At 46.5% G+C, this 26,236-nt stretch overlaps 1 protein-coding gene across 5 annotated transcripts in view; it reads left to right on the top strand.

The window, feature by feature from the left end:
- Positions 1-26,236, top strand: part of JADE1 (jade family PHD finger 1) — a 545,699-nt gene that overhangs the window by 70,911 nt on the left and 448,552 nt on the right. The window contains exon 2 of one of the 5 annotated variants that reach the window (XM_029592138.1): positions 13,054-13,104. The exons of the other annotated variants lie outside the window; for them this stretch is intronic. Coding sequence (XP_029447998.1) covers positions 13,066-13,104 — 39 coding nt within the window. The 5' untranslated portion in view covers positions 13,054-13,065. The remainder of the gene's footprint in view (positions 1-13,053; positions 13,105-26,236) is intronic. 5 annotated transcript variants of the gene reach the window in all.

Below are 26,236 nucleotides of genomic sequence, written 5' to 3' on the forward strand. Positions count from 1 at the left end.
GAGGAGAATGGAGTGATTCAATGTGTCAAATGCAGCAGAGATGTCAAGAAGTAAAAGGAAGGAGGGGCCAGTGTCCAGCCCCATGAGGAGGTGATCTGTGAGGGAGATGAGGAGGGTCTCTGAACTTAAAGATTTGCGGAATCCGTATTGCGTTGGGTGGAGAATATTATGGTCTTCCAGGTAGTCTGATAGTTGGTTATTGACTAGTTTTTCCATAATCTTGGCAACGAACGGCAGATTGGAGATGGGGCGGAAATTGTTGGGTTACTTAGGGTCAAGGTTTGGTTTCTTGAGCAGGGGTTTGAGAGTGGCGAGTTTCAGTACGTCAGGGAAAATTCCTTGGAATAGTGAGCAGTTTGATATCCTCTAGATGTTTGGAAATGGCATCTGGCACCAATAGGAGTAGTTTAGTTGGGATTTGATCGAGGGGATGGTATGAGGGTTTCATTTTCTTTATTAAGGATTCTATCTCTAGGGCACATGTAGGTTCAAATGAATCCAATGTGGTTCTGGTGTTTGACGAGAGAGAGATGGGAGTATAGATAGGGTTGTGTTAGTAGGTTGGATATTTTGCTCTGAAAGAAAGTTGCGAGTTCATTTGCCTTTGATTGTGCTTGATCATCTTGGATGGGTGAGGTGATGGTTTTCATGAGTTCCGATACATAGGAGAATAGGGCCTTGGCATAAAAAATGAGGTCGTGGATTCTGTGGGCGTAAAAATCTTTTTTTGTTCGAAGAGTGGAGGTCCTGTAGGAGTGGAGGGCTGATTTGTAGGTGGCTAGTGTGCTCGGGCATGGGGTCTTACGCCATTTGTTCTCTTTCTGTCTGAGGTTTTGTTTAAGTTTTCTGAGTTCATCAGAGAATTTCCTGTTAGACGTCTGATTGATCTTCTGGCAACCCGGTCTGATGCCCAAGTTCCCAACTTCTTAAGCCGCAGACGAGAACCACAATCCCAGTGGATCGATGCCCTCGTCCAGACCTGGCCACAGGAGCACCTGCTGTACGCCTTTCCTCCATGACCACTACTGGGAGGGATCATCCGCAAGATAGAACACCACAGAGGGCTAGTACTTCTAGTGGCCCTGGACTGGCCAAGAAGGTCGTGGTACGCAGACATGCGAAGACTTCTGGCGGGGAACCCCCTGTGTCTACCTCCACACAGGAACCTGCTCCAACAAGGACCGATCCTCCACAAAGACCCAACTCGATTCTTTTACGGTCTGGCCATTGAGAGGACTCGCCTGAAGAAGAGCGGATACTTGGGGGCAGTGATTGACACCTTGCTCCGAGCACGCATGTTTTCCACGTCTCTAACCTACATACGAATATGGAGAATATTCGAAGCCTGATGTGAAGACCGCAACATCCTTCCACGGACAGTCAAAATCCTCATGACCCTGGAATTTTTGCAGGACGGCTTGAAGAAGGGATTGTCTGTCAACTCCATCAAGGTTCAGGTGGCAGCACTGGCCTGCTTCAGAGCCAAAGTGGATGGCATCAGTCTATCTTCCCATCCAGATGTCTCCCGCTTCCTGAGAGGGGTCAAACAAATCCGACCATCACTAAAGTGGCCGGTACCCCTATGGAATCTCAATTTATTTTATTTATTTATATTTATTTTTAAATCTTTTCTATAAGGTGGGTACCATCACAACGGTTTACAGTAAGGCACAAAAATGATGTTATTAAAATTTATCAGTTTACACAGGTGCCATTAGGTTCGGTAACATAAGTTTTTAATCAAAGCTAGATGTTAAATGAGTGTGATCACTATTCTGTCCAGGTCAAATCTATAGCAGTTTGAGTTCAGGACTCATTCTATAAATGTAACTATCCTTTAGTGATGAATTCTATTAAAAAAAACAAAACAAAAAAAAAACCAAACACCCTTATTGATTCCTGTTTGTGTGGGTGTTTTGTCTCTTGCACTTCCCTGGTTTGAACCTTGCAAGTCCTTGGAATCTATTCTCCCTTCTCTTTTTGAAAGGCTTGTTTAAATAGCCAAGTTTTTAGATTTTTTTCTGAATGTTTTGTTTTCTCGTTGTAGTCTTAATTCCAATGGCATGGAGTTCCATAGTATGGGTCCCACTAAGGATAATGCTCTCTCTTACCTGGGTTAGTCTTGCTGTTTTGACTGATGGAATAGTTAGAAGTGCCTTGGCTGATCTTAGATTTCTGTTGGGGATGTGTACATGAAGGGCAGTGTTGAGCCAGTCTGCGTTTTCGTTGTGTATTAATTTGTGTATGGTGCATAGTGTTTTGTACTGTATTCTTTGTTCAATGGGAAGCCAGTGTAACTCGGCCAGTGTTTCTGTAATGTGGTCTCTTTTCCTTTTTCCAGTTAATACTCTTGCAACCGTGTTCTGTAATATTTGTAGTGGTCTTATGGAGGTGTATGGTAAACCTAGTAGAAGGGTATTGCAATAATCGGTGCTTGCAAATATTAGCGCTTGCAGTACTGATCGAAAGTTGGCGGTTGTTAGAAGTGGTTTAAGTTTTCTGAGGACCATGAGTTTGGCGTATCCTTCCTTTACTTTTATGGTTATATGTTGTTTTAAGCTTAGTTCTGTGTCTATTATTACTCCTAGATTTCGTACTTTCTCTGCAAGTGTTATTTGTTTTTTGTTAATGAGTGTGATTGGGTTGTGTGAGATCTCCATGTTTTTTTTCCTTTCTAAATGAAGGAATTCTGTCTTCTCTATGTTAATTACTAGCTCCATTTGATTTAATAGTTGTTTGATAATGTCTAAATACATGTTCGCTATGTTTAATGTTTTCTCCATTGTATCGTCAATGGGTAATATAAATTGGATATCGTCTGCGTATATGTAGTGAGTGATTCCCAGTCCGGCTAGTAGGTGGCATAATGGGAGCAGGTATATGTTGAAAAGTGTAGCAGAGAGGGCGGATCCCTGTGGTACACCTGTTTGAAGGTCTATTTTTTCTGACATAGAATCTTTGATTTGAACTTGAAAATATCTGTTGCTTAGGTATGATCTAAACCAGCTGATTGTTTTGTTGCCTAATCCTATTTCTTCTAGTCTATTTAACAGTATGTTGTGATTTACAGTATCAAAAGCTGCTGAGAGGTCTAGCATCACTAGAATGTATTGTTTACCGTTATCGAATCCCCTCATGATGTTGTCTGTCAGCGCCAGTAGGAGTGTCTCTGTGCTATAATGTTTTCGAAATCCATGTTGTGAGGGATATAGGAGGTTATTGTTATCTAGGTGTTCCGCTAGTTGCTTTTGTATAGTTTTTTCTATTAATTTTGCAATTAGGGGTAAGTTTGATACCGGTCTGTAGTTACACAGGTTAAGTGGGTCGCTGTTTTTCTTTTTTAAAATGGGTTTTACGATTGCTCCTTTCAGTGTATCTGGCATGGATCCTTCCTCTAAGAATAGATTAACAATCCTTGCCAGTGTTGGTGATACAGTGTTGGCCACTTTTTTTATATCTGTGGTTGTTATTGTGTCACATGTATGTGGGGCGGGATTTAGTTTTTTTTTTTTTTTTTTTTAGCAGAAATTCGATTTCCAATTCTGATACTTCATAGAATGTTGACCATTGTTTAATTTCTCTTTTTTTTTCATTTTAATTTCTTGTTTCGTTTTGGGATTTTAGTTTATAGGTTCTTAATTTTGTCATTAAAAAAGGTTGCAATTTCGTTGCATCTGTTTTCTGGAAGGTTTTGTGGAGATTCTGATTTGTCATTCGTGAGGTTTTTTACTATGGTAAATAATGTTCTTGGGTTGTTTCCATATTTTTCTATTTTAGAGCTATAGAACTGTTTTTTTTTGTCTCTAGAATGACTTGTTTATAGTAGGCTAGGTGTTTTCTATATTTTGTTAAGTTTTTATTGTTTTTATTTTTTCTCCAATCTTTTTTTCTTAGTTTTCTCTTTATTTCCTTTATCTTTTCATTATACCATGGGTTTGTTTGTTTGGGATCCCTAATGTTAACATGTTTGATTGATTGGGTTTATCTCTTCAGCTATTTGTCTGGTTGTTTGTAACCATGCTTCGGTTGCGGAGCAGCAGTTTGTGTAGTCTAATTTTGCTAGTTTTTCTTCTAACTTTTCCTTTAGGGTTTCTAGGTCATACGGTGGGCGATATTTAACTTTAATGGGATCTTTTTTCCTTTCTTGTGCATGTGGTTCACTATATTTAATTGAGGATTGTATGAGGAAGTGATCCGACCATGGGATGGGCGTGTAATCGGTTTTAATGTGATCTAAGTGGTTGTGGTTGATGAAAGTTATATCTAGAGTGTCCTGCTCTGTGCGTGGGTTTATCAGTAATTAGAGTGAATCCTAGTGCAGTCATAAAGTCCAATAGGGTTTGGCAGGTGTTTGATAGGGGTTTTGTGTCTATGTGAAGGTTGAAGCTTCTGAAGGAAGCTTCCTAGCGGGAGCTTACTTCAGATCTACCCACGGTCTGTCCCTACGGCTCCTGACCTTGAAGACTGCATTCCTAGTGGCAATATGTTCAGCCTGTCGCATCTCTGAACTTCAAGAACTGTTCCTCAGATTCACACTGGGATCCATACAGCTACGCACGGTCCCCTACTTCCTTCCAAAGGTGGTTTCGCATTTCCACCTAAACAAACCATCTCGCTACCATCTCCAGACGAGCATAAGGACTCGGAAGACTCTCACCTTCTTCGCCATCTTAACGTCGGCAGACTCCTAGTCCGATACCTGGAAAGATCGGAATCCGTACGAAAGACGGACCACCTATTCGTCCTTCATAGTGGGAAGAAACAAGGGGAAGCAGCCTCGTGGGCATCCATAGCCCACTGGATCAAAGAAGTAATCCAGGCGGCCTACGTGGAGGCAGGGAAACCTCCACCTCTACAAGTCAAGGCCCATTCCACAAGGCCCATTCCACAAGGCAGTGTCCTGGGTAGAAACCTCGATTGGGCGGCGACGTGGTCATCCATTCACACCTTCTCGAAGTTCTACTGTTTGGATGTTCAGGCCCAGGAGGACACAGCATTCGCAAGGGCAGTACTAAGTGGGCCACGGGCAGCCTCCCACCCGAGTCGAGAGTAGCTTTTGTACATCCCATTGGTCCTGAGTCCATCTGCTACACGCTAGGAAATGGAGAAATTATTTACCTGATAATTTTGTTTTCCTTAGTGTAGACAGATGGACTCAGCATCCCGCCCACGGCTGCCCCAAAATAAGGAAACTTGGGTGACAATCCCTGAGAGCAAGACAAGCATGGGTAAGCCAGACTTTACTCCTAGTTAAGACACTCATAGTTGCCGGGAGTCTGCGTTTCTTGGTTGAGTGCATGGGCGGTCTCCAGCTGAAAATCACGTCAAGCGGTTCAAAGTTAGTCAAGTTATCCAAACACACATATAGCCAGAATTGCTTTTCGAGGAGAATACTGAAGAGCAGAGCTTCCTGCACGGGTATACGTAGTGCTGACGTCAGATTGAAATCTGACTCGGTCTCCAACTGCTATCAGGAGTACACTATACCCATTGGTCCTGAGTCCATCTGTCTACACTAAGGAAAACAAAATTATCAGGTAAGTAATTTCTCCATTTCTCTGCAGAGTCTGGGAATGATGCTGAGGATCAGCTACCCAGACCCCCTGTTTCTTACCACATCCTGCTCAGCAGCCTCCACACTCCCTCTCCGTTCCACCTTAATCTTCCCAGCATCCCCACCCTCTCCTCCTGCATGGAGGGTGAGTGTGGGGGCTGCTGAGCAGGAAGCGGTGAGAAATGGGGTTGGGGTAGCTGGGCATGAAGGGGGTAGGGAGAGTCAAGCAGGAGAGAGAGGAAGCACAGGGAAGAGGATATGGGGGTGTCAGGAATGCTGGGCAGGGATATGAGTGTAAACAGATGATTGAAAGAGTAATTGGGAAAGTTAAGGATGATGGAGGCGTGGAAGGGGAGTGACGGGGTGCAAGAGCCGTTATATTCAGTTTTTGGAATGTGCATTTCTTCTATCTTTGTATTTGCTTAGTGTAGGAGAATATGAATTTGTTTCTAGCTTTCCAGTTTTGTATTGCCTGCAGAGTGGCTTTTTGAGGTTTCCATTCCAATCTTTGTCTCCACATGTGTAATTTGTGGTCTTTTATTCTGTATTTGGTGAAAGTCGGATCTGCATATGTGAATGAGGTGAGATATTTTACTAGTAGGTAGGGATTTGTATCAATCTTTGTTGCGTTTTCTCATTCTCAATAAGCCATGCATTGGTGCTGCACTGCTGCCTTTTCATAGGAAGGGCTATTGCTGTTTGAGTTCTTGGAATTAGTGTTGCAGTGGTATGGCAGGTATGCTACACATGTGCTCAGTGTTTTGTTTTTTTTTGTTTTTTTTTTCAGGTTTTCTATTTTACAATTCGCCTGGTAAGTAAGGGAGTTTGTCGTTCTGTTACTGAGATAGCACTAGAATCAGTATATCGTTTTTATATAGCAAGTTGTATTTGAAAAATCCTAGTTCTGCTCTGTATCCATTGTTTGGGGATGGGGGTGGAGGGCAGGTTTGGGTTCCTGTAGATGTAGAGTATATGTTTACATTTAGCCCCGAGATGGTCAAGTGTTCAGTGCCTGTAAGCATTATCTACCAGGTGTGTCCCAATAGAAAAAAGGTTGAGAACCACTGAACTAGATCATGGGGGAGAGCCTATAGTTGCTCAGTTACTCCTGGGGGAATTTTGCGCACAAGAACTTAAAATTCTGCAAACTTTATATTGGTCAAAATAACACAATTTACATGACAGTTTTTAAGTAATTACATTTGAAATTAATACAGAAAAGTTATTACTTAGAGATGCAGAATTTTAAATATTTTGAGCAGAATTTCCCTAGAAATTCACTGTAAGAGTGTCCCTTCCACTTGCTCTCCCTTCTCCTCTGGCCACTTTGCCCTCCTCCACTTGCCAGTATCTCTCCCCTCCACCTCTAGGTTCAACCCCTTCCACTCTATCTCCAGTCCCAGAGTTTGACCCCATTCTCAGTATTGCCCCTTACACAGGTTCCCTCTGTCTCTCTCTCTTTCACACACATGCTCCCTCTCTCTAGTACACATACACTCACCTTCATACAAGCTCCCTCACACTCTCTCTCTCGCTCTCTCTCACACACACACACATCCCCTTTATTCAGGGTCCCTCTCTTGCATATGCACACAAGCTCCCTTTCTCTCTCACAATCATCCTCACACAGGCTACCTATGTCTTTCTCTCATGCACACCTTCACACAGGCTCTGTCTCACACATACACAATCCCTTTACACAGGCTAGCACCCTCACGTACATACGATCCCTTTTTCATGCACAAGAGCTCCCAATCTCTCTCACAAACACTCACTCACTCACACTCACACACCTTCACAATCTCCTCAAATAGGCTCCCTCTCTCTGGCACCCACACTCAAGTATCTCCCCCCCTCCCGCTCTCACCTCCCCTGCTCTCTCTCTTACACCCTCCTGCTCTCTCTCACCCTCCTCTCACCCCTCTCCCTCTCCTCTCCTACACACACATTCACTCTCACGGGGTCTTCATCTTCACTGCGAGTGGTGCACACTCCATTCGTGGCACATGGGGGGCCTTCATTTTTGCCGCGAGCAGTGCGCCGGGGCCTTCATCTTCACTGTGAGTGGAGCATGTTCCGCGGTGCACTGGGGCCTTCCTCTTCGTGTGTTCCGTTTGCAGCATGCTGGGATCTCCTCTGCCATTTTCTGCCAGAATTGCCAAATTCTGCTCAGAAAGTGGGAATTCTGCACAAATTCTGTGCTCCGCAGTAGTGCAGAATTCCCCCAGGACTACTGTGTATAATTTGGAGGGTGATATCTTCAAAGGACACTAAAATAATAGAAGAGTTAGGGTATTGCGATAAGGAAGTTCAAATAAAAGCAATAGCCCATGTTGCTTGTAAGTATGCTAGTATAAAGTTACTGGAGATGCCGCATTCGGTTTGAATAATTGTGTTGTGCATGAACACTTCTCACAGTGTGTGTACCATATACTTAAACTTTAAAATCACTTCAGAAACGAAATGAGAAATATTTGCTCGTTCCTCTCCGTGCACCTGTGTGAAACATAGCTGTCAAGGACTGTATACTTTATTACAATTATTGGCTACCCATTTTCAATAAACTTCTCTTTGAATGGACAAAATTATTTTGATATTTATTAAACAGCCAGAAGTGATACCACACATTCTTCCTTTATTCCTACAAGTGAAGTAATACTTGAGTTAATATTTCAGAATACCCCTTTTAAGTGATAAGCAGATTAATACCAACAAAAACTATACTTTGAAATGTCTCTATGCTAATGCCAGAAATCTAACAAGTAGGATGGAAGAGTTAAAATATAAAGCACGAAATGAAAAGGTAGATATAATTGGCATTTTGGAGACCTGGTGGAAAGAGGATAAGCAATGGGATAATGCTTTCTCTAAGGATAAGCAGGATGGTAGTCCTCACATATTGGTGACATCATCTGATTGAGCTGGGCACAGAAAACTTATGTCAAAGGTTCTAGAATTTTGACTGAGCCTCACTGAGCTTACCCATGCATGTATTATACCACATGGGGTCCTTTCAGTCTTTTTTCCGTGGAGCCCAGTAGTTGCTGTTGCTTTTTCTCTGAGCCTCTTCTCTGGATTGTGTATGTGGGGTGTGTTTTTTTTTGTTTTTTTTTTTTAAATTTTAAATTTCAACATTCCCATGGATTTTTCGTCTGTTTGTGGGGTCCGCTGATTGTCCTGATAGACTCCCTAGATAGGTTTTTTAATGTTTCCAATAAGTTTCCTTTTGCGGTCTTTTCCCTCCTGGCAGCAGTGCCTTCGGTGCTTGTCTGCCATCGATCACTGCAGCCATCAAATTTGATAGTGTCCCTTTTATTTCAAGTTGACGTGCCCTTCAGGTTCCAGCGATGCCCCTGATACACGAGGACCATGTCTATCATGGATCCCCATGCTAGATATGTTATCTGCTTGGGAGCATCGCATGACATCTGGGGTTGCCACAAAACTGCTCAGATGACCTTGAAGCATTGGCATAGATCTCCATTGATGAACGGTGCCGAGCATAGGGATGGTCCGGCTTGGTCTGATAGACCCTGAAGTGATCCCACACAGGCAGATACAGTAAAAGTCGCGGGAGAGTGGGCGAGCGCACAGGCCACTCTCCTGTGTGCGCAATTCAGTATTCAAATGAGGGCCCGCGGTAAAAAGAGGCGCGTCTTCGCACGGGAAGCGGATGAAGCACTCGACGCCGGTGAAGGACATGACGCATCCTCACTCCAGGCTCAAACCCCGACGCACATGCTTTCTTCGCAGTCGCTGCTTCAGGGGCAGGAACAGCTGCTAAAGAAAACACAAAAGACAAAACATACATATAAAGCTCCTTCAACACACTCAGGGCTGTCGGGTCTTTCTATCACATCAAAACGTCTTTGACTTCGACGTGGAAGAGGCTCATCTCCGATTCTGAGTCCTCTAGAACGCCTTCACTCAGTGGGGGTTCTATCTTAGAATGGTCATCAGCATCCCATAGACTTCATTCCCCTCAACTAGGGGCGCCTCTTACTAAACGGCACAAATCAGTCAACTCAAGACTTTCTTTTAGCGGCACTTCCTCAGGGACCAATTCCATTACAACCACAACTGGAACATCTAGCATCCAAAGCCATGCTACAGATTTCACAAGCGCTGAATACATTTTTTCAGGATCTGCAGTCTACGCACCCTCAGCCTCCAAGAGCGTCTTCTCAACCTTCACCATGGCATCACAAAGTCCTCCACAACCGACTCAGCCGCCCATATCATTTCCAATTCCAACTCGTCCAGATAGCCTGGATTCTCAATGGACAACATCTTCGCCAAGTTCCTCCACTGGCATGCCTTCTGACCCTCCGGAAGGTCTGCCAGAACCTTATTCCCCACCAGAAGATCTGTCCTATGCAAAATTCATAGAAAAGGTGGGAACCCTACTAAACGTAGGACCGGGGGTTCCAGATCCCAGGTTGGAGGTTCTTGGTATACTAAAAATTTTCGAGATGCCACCAGAACTAACAGCTCTGCCACCTCATTCGGTTTTGGATGCAGTACTTCACAAAATGTGGGAGAAACCTTTTTCCACTATAGCCGCATCTAGAAAAACAGACCTTTAATACCGAATGCGGAATTAAACAATCTATGATTCTGCCCAATTGCTTAAACTCTATTGTTGTAGAGTCTGCACTGTCAAAAAGCAAAGCGAACAAAGCTTCATGCCAGTTCACCCACAGGGAAGGACCATAAGTCCATGGAAGACTTCGGCCGTAAAGTTTACCATTCCTCGATGTTGACAACCAAAATTCAACATCACCAATTTTACATAATCCATTACTTGTTTGAATGTCTTCAAAAATTGCGCCCTATCTGTTTAGCCTCTAACACCTTACTGCAGCCCTTCACGGACATGGAAGAAGGTCTTTGTCATTTTCTCAGGTCTGTTTACGAGTCCGAGTCTTCCGCAAGATCTTCTGCGACAGCTATAGCGGCCCGACGAATGGTTTGGTTAAGAGCAAGTGCAATTCGGGAAGACATTCACGACAAGTTGGCTGATATCCCCTGCATGGGGGATAACTTTGGGGATAAATTTGGAGAAACTGTAACTCATCTAAAAGAACAAAGTACTGCTGTACTATCCCTCACATCTCCAGTCGATCCTCATACATCCTCCAGAAAATTTTACCCTTTTTTTTTTTTTTTTTTTTTTTTTTTAGGAGAAAATCCTATCCAAGGGCACCTTTCAAACCTTTTAATACTTACCGTTCACAGCATTATACTCAACAAAGATTCCAATCTCAACCTCACCAATCGCATGGACGCTCTCGCCAACAGTGACCACAAAAGCAAGGAACAACAGCTCCTCAGAAGCAAACACCAGCTTTTTGAGCTATCTCGAGCCACCTCCACCACCATTCATAGGAGGTTGCCTACAATATTTCTATACCAATTAGGAGGCGATCACCTCAGATCGTTGGGTGCTCGACATCATTAGAGAAAGTTATCGACTAAATTTTATGAATCTTCCATCCCTTCCTCATGTACCTCCTGTTGTGTATGTGGCACTGTGTGGACCTTTAGTCGCAGTGGAGATGATTCCTACCACAGGGAGGTTCCCCTTAGGGAACCACAGCGATAGGCTAAACGCAGAGAGCGGACAATTGTAGGTGGAAAGCTTTATTGTACTGCTGTAGATAGATGGTATGAGGCAGGAAGGAAAGGCACTGGAGTCCGGCAAGGTGACAATACGTTCTGACAGTCTCAGATGTAGAAGTCTCACCCAGGTATTCGAGGTAGATAGGAACCCGCAGTGCGGGATAAGCTGAACCTGGTGGGTGGAGTTGGAGAACCGGATTGTAGAGGTACTCACTGAAGCCTAGTGCAAGCGTCTTGCTGGCAATGAAGATGGTGGGACCAAAGGTCCGAGGTGCAGGATACACTGGAGTGGTAGGCCCTGGAGGAGCGAGTACCTGATAATATAGTCAATTGCTTTAATTCAGATTCAATAATTTGTAATGCATCACATTGAGGAATATTGGTATACAACAATACAATATCTGCTGTAACTAAAGTGTGTATTGAGTGACTTAGTGGTTTGGGATTTTTATGTGATGGTGAATAATAATTTGAGCGAAAAACCGGCAATGTGTGTATCTCAACTTGTGCTTATTGTATTACACAAAATTACCCCTCAAAAGCAAATTTTTTAGGAAAAAAGCACTTTGACTTTCAAACAGATGCCATACATCAAAATTTTTTCAAATATATAAAAACAATTTATTTCAGATCTATTAAAACAATTAATTTCTTGTCAATTTCAATTCTTTTTATATAAAACCATTCACATATAATATTCCTCTTTGAAAATACTGTGATTTTCAAATTCCTCAACATGTATCCACAAGCATGTCCATATAAGTGTTTATAGCCCTTAACACTACTCTACTACTAAACTGAATCTCTCCCTGAGATGTAATACATATTCAATTTAATCATATAGTGTTGATCACTGCTAACAAAAAAAACACTACAGTAAATTATTTTTACGTTCATCAACATGACAGTGCTATTATTACCATTTAACAATTCTTTGTATAGTATTTAAACCACTATTTGTAATCTCCACTGTAACATGCAGATTTATTTATTTATTTATTTGACAGTTTTATATACCGACGTTCTGGTAACATAGATGTCCAAAATATACCACATTAAAACGCCCTCATTTGTAGTGTTTCCTGGTTGAATTATTTTCTTTCCCAACAAGGCCCTTGTTTCGCCTTCCTGGCTTCTTCAGGGGAAATAACTTGAAAGGAACCGATCAACAGTGAATAAATCAGCCCCACCTCTCTATTTAACTAAACCGCTCTGCAACTTTTTCAGCTTGTTGGTAGGAGAGTCTCACCAAACGATTTTGTACCAGAGGCTTAAACCTCTCTTAAACTTCCTCTTTGGAATTTACCTCAGTTCTAAACAAAGAGACTTTCATGTGCTCAAAAGGTTTTTGGGGCTTAAAACATGCAGCTGACGTATTTTTCATCAGCCGCCCCGGTCATCTTGGGGTAAGCGTTTGGACACACACTCCGTTCCGAAACAATCCCGGTAGACCATCACCACGCTTATTGCTTTATATATATATATAATTTATATATATATATAATTTTACAAGAGACAGCAAACTATACAATAGATTTCATATCATAATGTAAATAATGTAAATATTTTAATCCCTACCGTTCGGCTCTCTTATTCTAATTTCTCTTCCCAGTTTTAAGACCCTGTTGTAATGTAACTTTTGTTCTCCTTGCACTTGTTTTTCGTTTCTTGTTCTCACCCCTTGTTTTATGTAAACCGGCATGATGTGGTTTCTAATCATGAATGCCGGTATAGAAAAACGCTAAATAAAATAAATAAATATACCATCGCGCCATCTTCTCAGCGTCTCCCAGTCTCAGAAAATCGTTTGGTAGCCAAACGATCGGGTATGGCTATGTTATGCGTAAGAATTGACGAGAATTTTATGTCCGTTCCAGGATGACGTGAGTATGGAACAAAATGACTGCTGTAGTAGAATTGTGCTGCAGGTAAGAAAGTTTCCTGGTGGTTTTTATTCATTTTTGGCATTATATTTTTGATTGTAGATGGAGAAATTGATGTTCGGATTGGTAAAATGAAATGATAGCGTTGAGAATTTGATTGAAATAAGTAGTGATTTGAAATTCGGTGGAATCACTTTGGTGTATATACGTGGTTACCATAAGGGGTAAATAGATAGATGGTTTAGGGGAAATAAGTGGAAGTTTGGGTATATTGCAGTCCAATTAGTTGTTTGTTTCAGAATGAAAATGAAGTAATTCGGGGCTGGTGTGTATTCGGGTGAGTCCTTGAGGAAGCCCTTATTGTAAGGGTGAAACGGAGATATCTTTGTCGGACCAGTTTATGCAAAAAATACCCGGAGAAGGAGTAGGACCAGTACAAGCGAATAATACCCGGAGAATGAATATTATGGAATAATAGAGACATGCATAGAAAATCATTCAGAAAATAAGTTTTAAGTGAATTTTGATAAAGTATTTTTGGAGTAAGAATTTTATAGAATAACGGAGATATAAGAGAATTTTTGAATAAAATGTATTAATGATATTGAGAAAAATTAAAATGTAAAATTACATGTTTTTAATGGTATGCATGGTATATGTTTGAGATTAGTTTTTAATTGTCTAGATAGGTTGATTTCTTCATAGAAGAAGTGTTCCCTGTACGTACCAGGATCAGTCCAGACGGTGGGTTATGTCCCAGTATCTTTCTGACTCCAGCAGATGCGAGTTGGGGAATTCAGTGCTTCCCCAGTGTGACAGGTTTTTGGTTTATTTTCGTCCTATCAACAGTTCTTCCTGTCATTTTGTTGGTTCTTTAACAATTTGGATCAAGTTTGAAAAAAAAAAAAAAAAGTTTAAAAGTAGTTTAATTTCTGAGGAGGCGTGCTTTCCTCTGCTCTGCCTCCTTCTGCGCTTTCCTCTCTATACTTCGGGGTAAGTGTGGTTTTTCTTGTACTATTTCTTTTCAGCTGTTTGCTTTTCAGTCGGCTTTACCGGCCACTGAGCACTTCGGTCCCGCGGCCCGGCAAGATTTCTCGCGGGCCTGGGCGCGCCGGCAGGGGATTTCCCGCCGGCGCAGGTGGACTCGTAGTCGGGTGGTGAGAGGCCTTTTGGCCCCCCCCGTGGTGCGATTTTGGTTTTCGGCCCCCCCCGAGGCATTGCTTTTCGCCGGCACGGCTATGCCGCGATCCTCCCGTTGTGAGTCCTGCGGAGAGCCGGGGTCTCGCTTTTCGCGGGAGGGACTCTGCCCTCGATGCCTTCCCGATGGGGAAGGTGAGGCGCACACTTCGGGAGCGTTTCCGACGCCATCCTCGCCCCAGCCCGGGAAGCGTGGGCCGGCCACCTCTTCGCCGAGGGCGGGAAGGGCGGCCATTTTAGATGAGGTTCCGTGCGCTGCCATTTCGCCAGAGGATGAAGACGCAGTTAAGGGGCCCCCTCGCCTGCATCGATGCCCCGAAGAAGGACGGCTTGCTCAGCTGCATCAGGGGGACCCGGCTGCTGCTGCTGCGCCTCCCGGTATGCCATTTTTTTCTCCGGATTTTATTTTAAAAATGCACACTGCATACTTGCAGGGCCTGGCAGATCCGGGAGGTGTTTCAGCTGGTCCTATGGCGCCCAAGGTTCCTAAGCTTGCGCTCGCCCCTCCGGGGTCCCTGCCTCCGGCAGGGGCAGTTCCTGGGACCTCGACCTTGCCATCTCAGCCACGGCTGGTAGGAGCGGCTTCCCCGTCGGGGATTGACCCCTCGGATCCCTCGGACCCTTCACTCCCGGAGGGACAGGCGGAGGGCGACGATCCTCGCGCCTTGCGAATTTTTCATAAGGAAGAGCTGGAGGATCTCCTTCGGCAGACCCTGCAGGAGCTGGATCTGGATCCCCCACCGGACCCCCCGACACCGGTGGCTCCGGCGATCGCGACGTCATCAAAGAAGGGGGACCCAGTGCTGGCCGCTCTTAGACCTCGGGCAAAGGCTTTCCCAGTACATGAGTCTTTCCTGCAGCTCCTCACAGGGGAATGGGACGTCCCTGAGGCGTCATTGAAGGTTTCCCGGGCCATGGAAAAATTATATCCCTTGCCGGAGGATTTCTTGGATTTCATTTGTTTTCCGAAAGTGGACTCGGCGGTCTCAGCGGTGATGAAAAGGACGACAATTCCCGTCACGGGCGGAACGGCCCTACGGGACACGCAAGACCGCAAGCTGGAGACGTTTCTCAAGAGGGTGTTTGAAGTTTCGGCCTTGGGAATGCGGGCCGTCATGTGTACTTCTTTGACTCAGAGGGCCAGCCTTCTCTGGGTCCAGCGGCTCTTGACGTCCCAGCAGTTGCCTCCGGAGGAAGCCGCACAGGCCGACAGCCTGGAGTCCGCTGTTGCTTACGGGGCGGATGCCCTGTATGATCTGTTCCGGGTACTGGCTCGATCCATGGTTTCGGTGGTGGCGGCTCGGAGACTCCTCTGGCTGCGTAATTGGTCTGCGGACGCCTCGTCCAAATCGAGCCTGGGATCTCTTCCCTTTAGGGGGAAGTTCCTATTTGGCAATGATCTCGACGAAATCATCAAGTCGCTGGGGGAGAACTCGGTACATCGCCTGCCGGAAGACAGACAGCGTCCTTACCGAGCGTTTGCTTCCACTAGAACCAGGGCTAGAGCACAGCGGCGTTACAGGTCGTACCGACAGCCTGGTTCTCGCGCAGCTCCCGGTAGATCGCAGCCTTGGTCCCGTTCCTTTCGCGGGCGGCGTCCCGCGAGAGAGGCCTCGGGACAGGGGAATACCTCCACCAAGCCTTCCCAATGATGCCAGAGCGACCCACTCCTCCAGTCCGCCCATCGGGGGCAGGCTCACGGCATTCTTCGAGGAGTGGGTGAAGATAACCTCAGACCAATGGGTGCTGGACACCATACAACACGGTTACGCCTTGGAGTTTGTCCGTCCGCCAAGAGACAGGTTCGTCTTTTCTCCTTGCGGCTCCGATCTCAAGCGGATGGCGGTTCAACAGACGTTGGACCGGCTCCAGGACATCGAGGCTATTGTTCCCGTTCCCTCCGCCGAGGTGGGCTCGGGCCATTATTCCATCTACTTCGTAGTTCCCAAAAAGGACGATTCGTTCAGACCTATATTGGACTTAAAGGAAGTAAACCGCTCACTACGGGTCAGTCGGTTTCGCATGGAGACGTTGCGGTCCGTAATTGCAGCAGTCCACCAGGGGGAGTTCCTGGCTTCTCTGGATCTGACAGAGGCGTATCTACACATCCCTATTCGTCCGGACCACAGACGATATCTCCGCTTCAAAGTTCTGGATCAGCATTTTCAATTCCGGGCTCTACCTTTCGGTCTCGCGACGGCGCCTCGAACTTTCACCAAGATCATGGTGGTGGTGGCGGCGGCCCTTCGACGGGAGGGGATATTAGTACATCCCTACCTGGACGACTGGCTGGTGCGGGCAAAGTCCTTCTCGCATGGACAGGCTTCGGTGTCCAGGGTGTTGGAGATGCTTCGCTCTCTTGGCTGGGTGGTGAATCTGGCCAAGAGTTCCCTAGTTCCCTCCCAGCGCTTGGATTTTCTGGGGGCGACCTTCGACACTCAACAGGGCATGGTCTTCCTACGAGCGGACAAGGCCCTCTCCTTGCGGGAGCACATCAGACACTTCGCGTCTTTGACGGAACCCACCGCTTTGAATTATCTACAGCTTCTGGGAGTGATGGCATCCACCATAGACATGGTTCCCTGGGCATTTGCACACCTACGCCCGCTGCAGGCGTCCCTGCTCTCTCGTTGGAAACCGTTGTCGCAGGAGTATCAAGTGATTCTGCCTCTTCTTCAGTCGGCTCGCGACAGTCTAGAGTGGTGGCTGGTCCCGGCTCACCTGGCTCGCGGCGTCTCTCTGGAAGTTCCATCTTGGGTGGTGGTGACCACCGACGCCAGCCTCGTGGGGTGGGGCGCCGTCTGCGAGCGCAGCGCCACACAGGGGACATGGTCTCCGGTGGAGGCGACTTGGCCGATCAATCGTCTGGAGACCAGGGCAGTGCGCCTCGCGCTCCAACGTTTCCTTCCCCTGCTTCGGAACAGGGAAGTACGGATTCTCTCGGACAACGCGACTACTGTGGCTTACATCAATCGTCAAGGAGGAACGAAGAGCGCTCAGGTTTCAGCCGAAACCACGCCCCTGATGGCATGGGCGGAACTTCACCTGGTTCGGCTCGCGGCCTCTCACATTGCCGGCGTGGACAACATTCAGGCAGATTACCTGAGTCGACAAAGGCTGGATCCCGGCGAGTGGTCTCTCTCCGACGAGGCGATGGCTCTCCTGGTTCGTCGCTGGGGAACCCCCCGCCTGGACTTGATGGCGACCGCGCTCAACGCCAAGGCCCCGCGCTTCTTCAGTCGCAGAAGGGAGCGGGGGGCAGAGGGAGTGGACGCTCTCGCTCTGCCGTGGCCAGAAGGTCAGCTGCTCTATGTTTTTCCTCCCTGGCCCTTGGTGGGGAAAATACTTCGCAGAATAGAGAATCACAGCGGACCCGTGATTCTCGTGGCGCCGGAGTGGCCACGTCGGCCGTGGTTTGCAGACCTGCTGCACATGTCGGTGGACGGGCCGATCCGTCTGAGTCATCTTCCCCGGCTCCTGCAACAGGGACCGGTATTTTTCGAGCAGGCGGCACTCTTTTGTCTTGCGGCCTGGCTTTTGAACGGCGCCGCCTCCGCCGCAGAGGCTATCCAGAGGCGGTAATCTCCACGATGCTCAGGGCACGCAAGCCTTCCACTTCCGTAGCCTACGTTCGCGTATGGAAGGTTTTCGAGTCTTGGTGTATCGACCATGGAGCCCGGCCCACGGAGGCGACGGTACCACTGATCCTTCAATTCTTGCAGGACGGGCTGGATAAGGGACTGGCATATAATTCTCTCCGAGTGCAAGTCGCGGCTCTGAATGTCCTGGTACAGACAACAGTCTCTCTGCCTCTCCAACCGGATATCGCACGTTTCCTGAAGGGGGTGCGACATTTACGGCCACCGGTCAGGGATACCTGTCCGTCGTGGAGTCTCAACCTGGTTCTTCGAGCACTGGCGGGCGCGCCTTTCGAGCCTCTACATGGCGCTTCACTGAAGGACCTCACTATGAAGACCGTTTTTCTAGTAGCGATCTGCTCTGCCCGCCGCATTTCGGAACTGCAGGCGCTTTCCTGCAGGGAACCTTACCTACGCATTTCGAAAGCGGGGATCTCGCTTCGTACGGTACCATCTTTCCTTCCGAAGGTGGTTTCTTCCTTCCACATGAATCAGACGGTGGAGCTCCCGGCGTTCTCTCCCGCGGATGCGAAGTCTCTTCGTCATTTGGACGTCAAGCGGGTGCTCCTCCACTACCTAGAGGTTACCAATGACTTCCGGGTTTCCGATCACCTGTTTGTGCTCTGGTCGGGACCTAAAAAGGGCTCCGCTGCGTCAAAGACGACCATCGCCCGCTGGATCAAGGATGCCATTTCGGCGTCTTACATTGGGTCCGGTCGGGATCCGCCTAGGGGCGTCAGAGCTCATTCTACACGTTCTCAAGCTGCGTCTTGGGCGGAGTCTCGTGCGGTCTCTCCACAGGAGATCTGCCGGGCGGCGACGTGGAAGTCACTGCATACCTTCGCTAGGCATTATCGGCTACACCTGCCGCCTTTGGCTTCTGAGCACTTTGGCGATCAGGTTATCCGAGCAGGGCTCTCAGGGGCCCACCCGGTTTAGGGAAGCTTTGGTACATCCCACCGTCTGGACTGATCCTGGTACGTACAGGGAAAAGAAAATTATTCCTTACCTGCTAATTTTCGTTCCTGTAGTACCATGGATCAGTCCAGACGCCCACCACTTTGGGACTGGGAGCCTCTGCTCGGCCTTGTATCTGTAGCTGTCTCTTCTATATTCTTGCTATGGGGGTTGGTACAGCTCCTCACAAGTTTGACTGTTACGACCTAATTCTGGGTCGTCCCTGTTCTTGTTCTTGGTGTTCATTTCGCCAGTTTGTTTGATCCAAATTGTTTTATGTTTATTGCTCGTTTTTGGGCTTTGTTATTCATGATACTGAGCTCCAGCTGGTAGATGAGGTGACACTCTCGAGCTCTGATCTGACTCCATCTGCTGGACGGGGGACATAACCAGTACAAGCGAATAATACCCGGAGAATGAATATTATGGAATAATAGAGACATGCATAGAAAATCATTCAGAAAATAAGTTTTAAGTGAATTTTGATAAAGTATTTTTGGAGTAAGAATTTTATAGAATAACGGAGATATAAGAGAATTTTTGAATAAAATGTATTAATGATATTGAGAAAAATTAAAATGTAAAATTACATGTTTTTAATGGTATGCATGGTATATGTTTGAGATTAGTTTTTAATTGTCTAGATAGGTTGATTTCTTCATAGAAGAAGTGTTTTTTGATATAATGTATGTAAAAAATATTTACATGAAATAGCAGTGTTGGTCCTCTTGAATATTGATATTTTTTCAGTCCTCTTGGCACAACTCCTTCAGATAAGGGCTAAGTTCACTAATTGCAAAAATATTCTAAAAATTCCTCTTTTAGTATTGAAAATATCCATGATGGACAGGGGTCTAACCAACAAAAGGAATTCTTAAATAACATCAGTACATTAGCTATTTCCATCCTGGAAACGTCAAGTTTCCCAACTTTCCCTAAAACTGCCCCCTCAGAATTAACCACTTCCATCCAATTCCCAGGACTCCCAGTCGTAGCAACTTTGCTGATTTTTATATTAAAATCGAAGCCCTGAGCCATAAGCTCCATCTTTAAATTTTCAGCTCTGACACATCTAATATCCTGTTTACTATATTAAACAACTCCTTAGGGCGATTCAAGGTTGACATCCAGTTGGGAAAAAGAATAATTTTTCCTGTCGATAGCAGGGCTGAATTAGCCATGCTGTCCTGGGATTTGTCAATCAGGTCCGGGAGGCGGAGCTTGATAAGCAGAGGTTAGTTTTTTGTTCCCTCTGCGGCTGCACGGCTGTTCCCGTGCAGGAAGTACAGATTCTCTTCAGTCTGTTCTTTCCGCGCGCAGGATCGTACGCGGAGCTATCTTCTCCACATGTCCAAATCAGGCTTTAAGCGCTGCCGCTGCGGCAAGGTGATGTCGGTCACGGATGGCCATGACCGGTGTTACTGATGCCTCGGCGGCACCCATGATGTCCAAAACTGCGAATTTTGCGCCAGAATGTCACCCAGAGCCAAATGCCAACGGGCCTATAGATTGAAAGAGCTGCTGAGCACCTCAGACCCATCGGAGGCCCATTTTTTGCCGGGCCCGGTAAAGAGGGCAGCCTCATGGGAGGTAGGACAAACTTTTCGGGGAGAGCAGGGCTCTGACTCCCTGGGTCAGATTCCTTCGTCCGGTCACTTCGGTCACTCGACTCCCAAGAGGGCGTAGACGCGGGATGTTTCGCTGCGCCATTGGAATCTTCCACGCGCCATAGGGTGCCACACAGTACAGCACCGTGCCCGTCGAAGCACAAGGTGCCGGCGCACGTGTCTGCGCGCAAGACACGGGAGCCAGCGGACGAGCAAGTTGGCGCCGGAACACACGGCGCGCAAAACGGTGCCGGAGCCAGGGGCATACAGCTCGACACCGCAACCAATAGTGATCAGTGCTTCGGCCCCACAACCTTTGTCGAGTCAAGTAAGGACTATGGTCGCAGTCAAGACAGGTCACAGACCAGAATTATACTCCTTATCGGGGAAACCAGTACAAGACCTGGACGAATGCAAAAGACAGCATAAGTGTAAACACCACACACGATCACACTCTAATTCCAGTGACTCTAGACATTAGAACGTTAAACACCTCTTCCAAACGATCGAAGGTCACACACAGTCCGCCTGAGTTCAAAGGACGAGATACACATAAGCGTAGACATCGTACGCATAGCCAGGAGATGCCATCAGGACACAAATCTAGAGCCGTCAGTCCATCTACCTCTAGGTCCTCAGGGGAGTCACATCACACAAGACACCATCATTCACCAATCTGCCTCACCTTGTCACAATCATCTCCGTCTTCGGCAAGTGCCTCAGGAAGGCGAGCAGGTATACCCCGGTCACTCAAAAACGTGGAACCTCAGGGCAAGAGTAAAACCACCATGCCTCAGGCAACAAAGGATGCATTTTGGCTCTTGTCTCAATCCTTAGCTGGTTTTTACGAATCTCTAGAAACCTCGTTTGTGTTAGACAAATCGACACCAGATTCAGTTCTCGAACAGGTTACTACACCTCTGAAGGCTGCAGGGGCTGTTCCACCTTCCTCACCAAAGGAGATAACCCCGTGTCACTCGCCGACGCCTCTTCACTCTCATACAGATTCTCTCTCCCCGTCCAGATCTCCATCCTCATCTACAGGATTTCCTTCAGACACACCGGAAGCCCCCCAGGAACCCTATTCCCCACCGGAGGACCTGTCATATCCCAGATTCCTGGAGAAGATGGGTAATATCCTGCAGCTACAGATCCAAAAGGAACCTGATCCTAGGTCGGAAACCCTTGGATTATTAAAAATCTTTGATGTGCCCGGGGAACCCACCACGCTTCCCCCGCATGATATGCTGCATCGACTGCTTCTGAAATCTTGGGAAACACCTCAGTCTTTACAAGCGGTTTCCCATAAATCAGACATAAAGTTCAGAATCAAAAAGGACATGCCTTATGCACTTCTGCAACTGCCACACAAATCGGTAGTAATGGAGTCGGCTATGAACCGCTTTAAGAAAAACAAGCTTCATGTCACCTACCCGCCAAATAAGGACCACAGATACCTGAATGAAGTAGGGCGAAAAATTTATCAGAATGCGCTACTCACCACAAGGATAATGCATCACCAGTTCTACATGGTTCAGTACCTGTATGAGTGCATCCAGGCAACGAAAGGTTTATTCTCCACTACCGGAGACCAACCACCTAGTACTCTACATGACATGGAGGTATGCACCCGACATCTCCTCCGATCTGTGTATGAGGGCATGGAGACCTCTTCCAGGGCGTTGGCAACAGCCATAGCGGCGCGAAGGACAGCGTGGCTTCGATCCAGTTCCATTAGGGAGGATGTCCACGAGAAACTGGCTAACCTTCCATGTACGGGGGAAAATCTTTTTGGCACAAAACTGCAAGAAACAGTGGGTAAACTGAAGGATGAGGCGTTGGCGGTGCAATCTTTGCAATCTCAACCGTCTTTCCAGTCCTCCAAGCGTTTCTACTCGTATTCTCGCAGAACATTATTTGGCCGAAAACCTTACAGGTCATATCAGGGATACCACCCCCAATCGTATTCCACATATCAGAGACCACAAACTAGCCAACATCAATCACAGATACCTTGTAGGGGTAAACCGCGTACACCGCGTCAGCAAGGCCAGCAACAAGCCCCTGCACCTAAGGCGTCCCAGTCTTTTTATACTTCAAGCCACCACCACATGCCCCGTCACCACCAGGGAGAATCCAGACGTGTCTTCATTTCTGGGAGTAAATAACATCAGACCAGTGGGTATTGGATATTGTGAGGCACAGGTACCGTCTTCAGTTTCAGACAAAACCGAACTTACCCCATTCGTCCACCTCATGGAGTGCCAGGAATCAACCTCAACTAGAGCTCGAGATCTCCACCTTACGCCACCAGAAGGCCATTGCACGTCTCCCCCGAGCTCAACACAACAAGGGGTTCTATTCCCCTTATTTCCTGATTCCCAAACGTTCGGGAGGTCTACGACCCATTTTAGATCTTCGGGAACTCAACAAATTCCTGATCAAGGAAAAGTTCAAGATGGTATCCTTGAAGTTCACACTACCACTGCTGCAACCAAATGATTGGATGTGTTCAATCGATCTGAAGGATGCATACACTCACATTCCAATCCACCCCTCCTCTTGGCAGTTCCTATGCTTTCGCTACAAACATCAGCATTACCAATACAAAGTACTCCCCTTTGGATTATTAGCTGCACCCAGAGTATTCACCAAGTGCATGGTAGTGGTGGTGGCTCATCTCAGACAACAGGGAATAACAATCTTCCCCTACCTGGACGATTGGCTAATAGTGGCCTCGACCAGGGAACTACTCCTGTGTCAACTCCACCACATCCTCCAATGTCTACACCGGCTGGGGTTAGTAGTCAATTTCCAAAAATCTCACCTATAGCCAACTCAGCAACTAAAATTCATAGGCGCTTATCTGAACACCAGACAGTCCAGAGCCTATCTTCCACTGGACAGACAAACTCAATTGCAACAACTCCTACAGAGCTTGCAGACAAAACAAATAACTTCAGCACGACAAGTGCTAGTGCATCTAGGTCATATGGCAGCTGCCAATTACCTGGTTCCAAATACCAAACTACACATGCGACGTCTATAGTGGGGATTGAAGCGACAATGGAAGCAACACATACAACCTCTCAGACAACCAATCGTCCTTACGATAGAGATGAAAAAGGACATCTCTTGGTGGCTCCTACGGTCCACGTTGGCGAAAGGGGCATTGTTTCGTCCGCCCATCCACAATACAGTCCTCACTACAGATGCGTCACGGAAGGGCTGGGGAGCACATCTAGATGTACACGAGACACAAGGTCTCTGGACCCGGGTGGAACAGAATCTACAAATCAACTTACTAGAACTCAGAGCAATTCGCAACGCCCTGCAGGCCTTTCAGAAATTTCTGCAAGGCCAGAGAGTGATGATGTACACAGACAATCAGGTTGCTATGTTCTATATCAACAAGCAAGGGGGGTCGGGCTCGTGGCCTCTTTGCAAGGAAACGTTAATCATCTTCCAATATGCACACCAGCATTGCATACACCTGCAAGCCGCTTATCTGCCGGGCGTTGCAAACACAAGGGCAGACAGGTTAAGTCGCATCTTTCATCCCCACGAATGGTCCCTCAATCCAGAGGTAGCGCTCAGTATCTTCCACAGGTGGGGGACACCATCCATCGATCTGTTTGCAACGGAACTCAACAAACAAGTTCCAACCTTCTGTTCCATACGACCCAGCGATCTTCGGATAGCTCAAGATGCGTTTCTAATATCATGGTCGACAGGTCTCCTATATGCCTTTCCTCCCATACCCTTAATCACCAGGACAATTCAGAAGTGCATAACGGACAGGGCTCAAATGATCCTGATCGCCCCGGCCTGGCCTGGCCTCGTCAACCATGGTATACTTACCTTCTGCATTTCTCCAGCGCCGCACCAATCCGTCTTCCGAATCGACCAGACCTTCTACTTCAGGAATGTGGAACGCTCCTACACCCGTTGCACTCCTCCCTCCACTTAACAGCTTGGAGGTTGACCGGCTGTTATTAACAAAACAAAACATTTCTCAGCAGGCTCAACTTATACTTTTGGAGTCCAGGAAGCCCTCCACCAGAAAGAATTACAGTTACAAATGGCAACACTACTCTACGTGGTGTGCATCTGAAAACATATCACCACTGGATTGTCCACTGGAGCGACTGTGGATTACCTACGTAGGCTGTACGACGATGGACTAGCCACGATTTCAATTCGCGTTCACCTCAGTGCCATCGCGGCCTACCATAGGCCATACAATGATGTCACAATAGCGGCTCATCCACTTCTCTCTTGTTTCTTTAAAGGACTACTACACCTTAGACCGCCTGTTACGAAGCCGGTGGTTCCGTGGAATATCAATTCAGTCCTCTAGCAACTGATGCTTCCCCCCTTTGAACCAATGGAGATAGCACACATAAAATACCTAACATGGAAATTAGTATTTCTTGTCGCAGTCACCTCGGCGAGACGAGTCAGTGAGTTACAAGCACTGGTACACTATGAACCGTACTTACAGTTTTTTCATCAAAAGGTAGTGCTTCGAACGCATCCCGCTTTCTTGCCAAAGGTAATCTCTCACTTCCATCTTAATTAAACTATCGAGCTACCGATATATTTTCCGAAACCACATACCAATGAGCGGGAAAGACAACTTCACACCCTGGACTTTAAAAGGGCACTAGCATGCTCCAGAAATCGGACGTCTTCACCATCACGTCTGTCTCAACTTTTTCTTTCTTTTGACCCCAAAGCTCTGGGTTCACCAGTGACGAAACGGACCATATCAAGCTGGATAGTCCAATGTATCCGATTCTGTTACGGAAAACAAAACTTACTTCTGCCGCAAAACCCAGGGCTCATCAAGTTCGTGCCCTATCCACTTCATGGGCACACCTACGAAATATACAACCAATAGACATTTGCAAGGCAGCTACATGGACATCTCTTCACACCTTCACTTCACATTACTGCCTTGATCAGCAAGCCACAGCGGATACCAAATTAGGACAAGTAATCCTACAATCCGTATCATCTCAGTAAAGGTGATTGCCACTTCTCTACTATCACGTTCCATTAGAGAATAGCTTCGAACTTGATTGGGAGCTTGTGACTCCCAGGACAGCATGGCTAATTCAGCCCTGCTATCGACGGGAAAAAACAAGTTTGCTTACCGAAAACGTTTCCGTAGATAGCAGGATGAATTAGCCATGCTGACCCACCCTCCTCCCTAGCAATCACGAATTCCATCCATAACATCTACTGCTTAATCACAGACTGAGGAGAATCTGTACTTCCTGCGCGGGAACAGCCGCGCAGCCGCAGAGGGAACAAAAAACTAACCTCTGCTTATCAAGCTCCGCCTCCCGGACCTGATTGACAGATCCCAGGACAGCATGGCTAATTCATCCTGCTATCTACGGAAACAACGTTTACGGTAAGCAAACTTGTTTTTACGAACTTTTCTGAACAATGCCCTATATTCCTTCTTAAAATTCAGGAGTAAAATCCAATGTTCTGCAGTGGGAAGTTTACACCATCTCTTTTCCACTTCCCGAACTTCCTGTGTCTTTAATTTAAGATCTAAGTTATACCATGGGATCCTCCCATACTTACACTTAACTACTTTCTCCCTGACTGGAGCAATTCTGTGAGAAATTAATGCCAAAGTATCTATTAATGATTCAGTTAAGGATTCAGAGGAACTTTGGTCTACATTATGTTTTACATTTAACCATTCCTCTTTGGAATTTATCCTTATGAATAGCATTACGGGCTTCCTTTGCGCTCACC

Source organism: Rhinatrema bivittatum, chromosome 1 (assembly GCF_901001135.1).
Source record: "Rhinatrema bivittatum chromosome 1, aRhiBiv1.1, whole genome shotgun sequence".
Lineage (NCBI taxonomy): Eukaryota > Metazoa > Chordata > Amphibia > Gymnophiona > Rhinatrematidae > Rhinatrema > Rhinatrema bivittatum.